The sequence below is a fragment of the Ammodytes marinus genome (genome assembly GCF_949987685.1).
Source record: "Ammodytes marinus genome assembly, chromosome: 22".
In the NCBI taxonomy this organism is placed as follows: domain Eukaryota; kingdom Metazoa; phylum Chordata; class Actinopteri; order Uranoscopiformes; family Ammodytidae; genus Ammodytes; species Ammodytes marinus.
Genome location: NC_137226.1, coordinates 1,094,925 through 1,101,078, shown reverse-complemented (window position 1 = coordinate 1,101,078; position 6,154 = coordinate 1,094,925). Strand labels below are relative to the sequence as shown.

Sequence of the window (6,154 nt, the reverse complement as noted above, 5' to 3'; positions counted from 1 at the left end):
CACACACACTCACACACACGGCCACACACACATCCACTCTCTCCCTACACAGCTTAAGCCCCTCCCTCGGCCACTCACCGCTGTCACGGCGACGGGGCCGGCAAATAGAAAACCCTTATGCTAACGTGGGACAGCAAGCTCCGCCTTCCAAACCCCAACGCAGGAAATCTCCTTTACTGAAGCAGCTACCTGTGGAAGAGCAACAGGGTGAGTGTGAGATACACACACGCACGCTCACTCACTCACTCTCTCACTCAACACACCTGTTATCTTAAATATATTTGTACCTAATTTATTGGAAGTTTTTATTATATTTTTTCTAATTTTGTATTAATTATTTTTTATTTTTTTGGTTGCTGCAATTTTTTGTTTGCTGCAAGGTTTTTAATTTATTTTTAAATTTTAAATTTAAATTAAAAAAAAAAAAAATTTTGTCTAATTTGCTGATGCTTTAATGGAAGTCTTAAAGGTACATTGTGTAGAATTGATTGGCATTTTCAGAACAGACTTGGCAGAAAAGGAATATAATATTCATAAGTATGTTTAAATGTGTACATTTTATATATGGAGACGAAACGGTGTTGATCCGGTTACTGGGAGTTTTTTCTCAGCCGAGCTAAGGGTGTAAGGGCAAGGTGTCATATTGTATCATACTGTATGGAATGTAAAGCCCACTGAGACAAATGTCTATTTGTGATATTGGGCTATACAAATAAAACTGATTTGATTTGATTTTGATATATTTTAGATAAATCAATTTCATGATCCAATACCTACTTTGAGAGCTCACAAAGCACAAACTAACTTAAATGTTTTTCTCTTTCCTCCCAGGGCTTCTAGGGATCCATGGTCATGACCTGGGACCGTCCCGGGCTGAGTTGTACCAGCAGCAGGTGCTGTCTGAGCGGGCCAGAGTGCAGGGCAGGCGCTCCTCTCTCTTCCTCTCTGTGGAGGGAGCCGGCTCAGAACACCAGGTAGGGAGATAGGACTAACATTACTATCAGAACGTTACACAAACAAATTAAGTCATTTCTTTAAAATAGATAAAAAATCTATAATATAATATATATATAAAAATTAAAAAGAAAGTTTATTATCAGAAGGTGGATTTATTTTTATTTGTTATATTTTAAATTTATTTATATTTTACATTACATTTTTTCTTACATGTTGTACATTAATTAATGATAAAATTAATTAATTAATTAATTAATTAAATAAAAAATAATGGCTATTTTTTTTGTAATATTCCCATATTTATTGATAGTATATTTCTTTCTCCCCAGGTTCCTCTGATGACCCAGAGTCACTCTATGGACGACCTGGGAGAGCTTCCCCCTCCAGCTCCGGTTCTCTCCCCCTCACCGACACCTCACACCTTCCTACACCCACTGACCGGCAAACCTCTGGGTAGGGCTGTGTGTGTGTGTGTGTGTGTGTGTGTGTGTGTGTGTGTGTGCGTGTGCGTGTGTGTGTGTGTGTGCGTGTGTGTGAACTTGTTGACTGACAGGGAAACCTCTGGGTAGGTCGTGTGTTAAATCTCTTCGGTTTGCTTTAGTCTGGCTTGATTCTAAATGAGTGGATGATAATTAACAAGTTAAAATAAACAATTCTTAGATACTTATCAGCCTATTAGTAAAATACATGCTAGGATGACCTCGGACAAAAATCTTTAAGGCAATCCACAAAATAGAAATGACTAAGAGTGGACAGATGGGAACAAACTCTCAAGGTACTATACCAAATAAAAGAGGACCTAGGATTGAACCTTGAGGGACTCCACAAAATAGAAAACATAGAAAAAGGACATAACCTTGAGTTACTGCTGAAAAAACCACCCTTTAATCTCCTCTCTTCTCTCCTCAGACCCTTCGTCTCCTCTCGCCCTGGCTCTGGCCGCCCGAGAACGAGCGCTCACGGCCCGCACGCCGAGCCCGGAGCCCCAGAGACACAGACACTCGTCCGGCTCCTCCATCACACCTATCCCCACCCCCGCCGCAAGCCCCGACGGACGAATCAAGCGCATCACCCCAATGCCCACCCCTCAAAGCAGCCCCGAACCACGCTCCTCCAAACGCACCACCCCTCAAACTAGCCCGGAGCAACGAAGCAAGCGCGCCACCCCTCCTCCTCCACTGCAAACTAGCCCCGAATTGAGACACAAACGAATCATAACTCCATTGTCGTTCCCGGACGGACAGGTGGTGGAAAGACCCGAAACGGAAGGCGGGATGACGTCGCCCGCGGGGAACACTCCGGAACGCTGGAGACCTGCGACTGCGTTGCCGACGACGACGCCATCTTGTGCCAACGAAAGTCAAATAATTTCTTCTTCTACTACTGCGTCTTCTTCGTCGACGGTCGCTGCTTTGATTGACAGGCGCAGGAGTCTGACAGTCGGTAGTTCTGAGGAGGAGGGCGCTGCGTATACAGTCACCCTCCCACCGGCTTTACTGTCCTCGAGTGACGAGGAAACAAGAGAAGAGCTGCGTAGAATCGGATTGGTAGCGCCGCCGCCTGCTTTCGCTACTTCCTCAAACCTAGCTAGCTTAGCATCAATAAGACAAGGAGATAGAGATAGAGAAAGAGATAGTGGTGCCTCGGATTCCCTAAACAGACAAGGTGAAGACTCGGAAGGAATTATGGACGACAGGCTTCAAGACAGTTCAACTTCTCCTAGCTCGCTACCGCCGTCCATAACCTTGGCGTCACCACCCGTACCAACTTCCCCCATCTCCCCTACGGCCACACACGCTTCCCCGACGTCCCCCGCGACTTCCCCGAGTGCTTTAAAGCCCCGTTTGCGTTCCCCGATAGGTAGAGGGCGGTCGCAACTCCGAGATCCCCTCTTGAAGCAGTCGTCGGATAGCGAGCTGCTACCATCCAGCGCGTCCACACAATCCACATCCCCATTCTGCTCTTCCCCGACCGGCGGAGGTCCAAGGCAGCCGCGATATCTCTTCCAACGGAGGTCGAAATTATGGGGTGGAGGTGGCGGTGGCGAAAATGTCGAAAATCGTGGTGGTTTTAACCCGGAGGAATGTGTAGGACGTCCGGCAGCTTTAGGGGGTCAAGGGGGCATTGTTTCAGGCCCCGTTTCTGTGTCTGGGTCGGTGGCGGATCTATCGAGTCGGTCGGTGTCGGCGATGGAGCTTAGCAACAGAGGAGGGGGAGGAGGAGGAGGGGGGGGAAACACCGGGCTGGAACTGGCCAATCGGCTTCAGCTGCTGAACAAAGACAGTCACTCGCTGGGGGAGGAGCCAAGTCCCCTCGACCCTGAACGCAGGTCACCTGTAGGGGGCTCCAGGTAAATATGAAACGTGTGGGCCAGTAACCTTAGATCTGTGTGTGTGTGTTTGTGTGTGTATGTTTGTCCTTGTGTTCCAATCCCCATACTTCCCTACTATTTAGTACGCCAGAAATAGATTTAGGATGTCCCAATACATGTAGGACAATTGTAGTTTGCTGAAAATACATAAATGCCCCATTAACTCCAATAGTGTTTTTGAGTATTCGTCTTTATTCTTGACATTTCTCGACATAATGGAAAAAAAACATCCCTATCTGATTTGTTTTTCTCTCCTGTGGCCCTAAAACTCTTCTTTACTTTAATATGTAGTGTAATAAAAAGAAAAAGTATGTGATATAAAACACAGGTGTGTGTGTGTGTGTGTGTGTGTGTGTGTGTGTGTGTGTGTGTGTGTGTGTGTGTGTGTGTGTGTGTGTGTGTGTGTGTGTGTGTGTGTGTGTGTGTGTGTGCGTGTGCGTGTGTGTGTGTGTACTTGTTATAACAGAATCTGTCGTTTGTGTTGTTGCAGATGTGTGGACAATGGAGAGAGTAAATCGTAGGTTTTTATCTCTGGTAAACATTTCTCGTTATCGCTCCGAGATTATTTTAAAGAAGCTACAAGGAACTTTTAAAGACCATTAGTGCAAAGAATGCTATTTTTATATAGTTTTTCCTAAACTATATAAACAACAGCTGGCGTGGTAAAAACACTACCGCTTTTGTCCAAAGGGGGCGCTAGAATTAACACAAACTGGAAGTTCCTCGGAGCACCTTTAATTCGCTTTAACAGCTAAACTAACAATCACTCTCTACGCAGACGATTAACTACTATATGTCTAAAACTATTATCCCGTCTGTCTTCTCAAATAAAACTAATTCTTTGCCTGCAGTGTTTCACCTTAATAACAATGTTAACACGTTTACTTACAACTGTATCAAAGGGGCACTGTGTAACATTTTAAGTAATGTATTAGCTAAAATCAATATCCTTATTCATAAACATGTCCTCATTGGTGTAAAATCACCTCTGCCAATAATCTGAATTATCCTCCTGAGCGGAGAATTACAAACATTAATATTAGATTTTGTACATTGAGCAGGCAAGTCTTATGGAGGCATCCATGTTTTTGGAATGTCATCGGGTGCAGAATTTAGAATTGTTCTTGTCCTTGAAGGCCACTGTAGCTTCTGTTATTATTCTAAAGGGTTGGGGTTACCCAGGGAGCGTTGCATTCTAGAACTTTCTAGAACTTTCTTGATGATGTCATATTACACACTGCCCCTTTTAGTGACATTTACATAATTTATAGAAATCTCCACCTCTTTTAATGTGTGTTTTGTCGCAGGTTGTTTTCCAGTCTCGGGGAGCTCCACACCATCTCCCAGCGAGGCTTCGGCGGGACCACCTATTCCGTGCGACCGGGAAACCGCTACCCCGTGACCCGCCGCAGCCCCTCGCCGAGCCCCTCTCCATCGGACCGCTCCACGCCACACACGCCCACCTCCTCCGAACGCGAGCGGCCCGATCTCAGCTCCGGTCGCGCGCTCACCATCCTAAAATCCTCCTCTCTCAGCCTACCCTCCGAGCCGAAAGAGGTCCGATTCGTCATGCGTAGTGCGAGCGCTCGTACGAGATCCAGGAGTCCATCCCCGTCTCCGCACGCTTCCCCCTGCCCTTCGCCCGTCCTCAGCGGGCCTTTACTGGCGCTTAGACCATGGAGACAACGCCCGCTAAATCTGTGGAACAAATACGACGTAGGGGATTGGCTGGAGAGCGTGGGTCTAGCCGAGCATCGACAGCGCTTTCAAGAGCACGAAATCGAAGGGTCCCATCTTCCAGCGCTCACCAAAGACGACTACGTGGAATTAGGGGTCACGAGATTGGGCCACAGAATCAACATCGAGAGGGCGCTGAGGCAAATGCTGGATGGTTCAAATTGACCAGAAAAAAACACACTATATGACCTGTAGTAACCTTTTACTTTTAGGAGAATTCTGAAATGAACTGAACTGTGTGCGACCTCAGACATTTAGTTTCATCTAATCTTTGACTTTAGGATTTCTCAGTAGTGAATGAATCTTTTAGATCTTTTTACCGCTAACGTGGAACCCAGATTTTCTTTGAGGGATTTTAGTGGGATTGTTTTTTGGCTTATCAGCTCTTTGATCAAGTGAAATGAACTTGTTAATGACCTCCAATATTTAATTTGGCATCTGTCAAATTGTTTTAGTATTTAGTTTTTTTTTTTAAATGTTTGGATAGATGTTCAATTTGGCAATCTTGCTAAGTAGGCGTAAATTTGCATCTCTTTAAAAAAAACTAAAATCTAGATTTGGGATATTTTGGAATAGTAGTGTCCAAACAGATTTTGGATATGGCTCTTATTGTTTCGTTTAATAAATCAAAAAAATACTACTTATATAGGTCTTAGAAAAAGCATTTTCGGCATGTTTTTAAGAACAAAATACATCATAAATCAGACAATTAACAACATATGAACAAAATGCTTCTGTAACAACATTCAGAATAGTGCTGAGAATGATTATGGAAAATGAGTTAGTTGTTGTTCAACACAAACGCAAATTGACTATTGATCATAGAGCTGATATGACCCCAAAAAAAAATAGATTTATTAAATGAGACGGGTTTATTTTCATCTTGCCAAATATATCTGGACTTTTTTCCTCGCGGATTTGGACACTTCTCGAAACGACGTGGAATCTCAACCTTAACAACACCAGATTCCTCCATCACTTTACTTTAAAAAAAACATTCTTATACCTTCGAATTTTTTCCTTTTTTTTTGTTTTTGGTGCAAATATCACTCAGATATTCGAGAATTTAGTTTGTGTTCATTTTGGTTT

The 6,154-nt window shown here is 44.1% G+C and overlaps 1 protein-coding gene across 1 annotated transcript in view; it reads left to right on the top strand.

The window, feature by feature from the left end:
• Window positions 1-5,393, top strand: part of shank3b (SH3 and multiple ankyrin repeat domains 3b) — a 50,799-nt gene extending 45,406 nt beyond the window's left edge. Inside the window, exons 25-30 of the mRNA XM_080051295.1 lie at window positions 1-207; window positions 832-974; window positions 1,287-1,410; window positions 1,867-3,307; window positions 3,819-3,845; window positions 4,636-5,393. The exon at window positions 1-207 is cut by the window's left edge and continues 83 nt beyond it. Of these exons, the coding sequence (XP_079907421.1) occupies window positions 1-207; window positions 832-974; window positions 1,287-1,410; window positions 1,867-3,307; window positions 3,819-3,845; window positions 4,636-5,230 (2,537 nt within the window). The 3' untranslated portion in view covers window positions 5,231-5,393. The remainder of the gene's footprint in view (window positions 208-831; window positions 975-1,286; window positions 1,411-1,866; window positions 3,308-3,818; window positions 3,846-4,635) is intronic.
• Window positions 5,394-6,154: the final 761 nt, after the last annotated feature.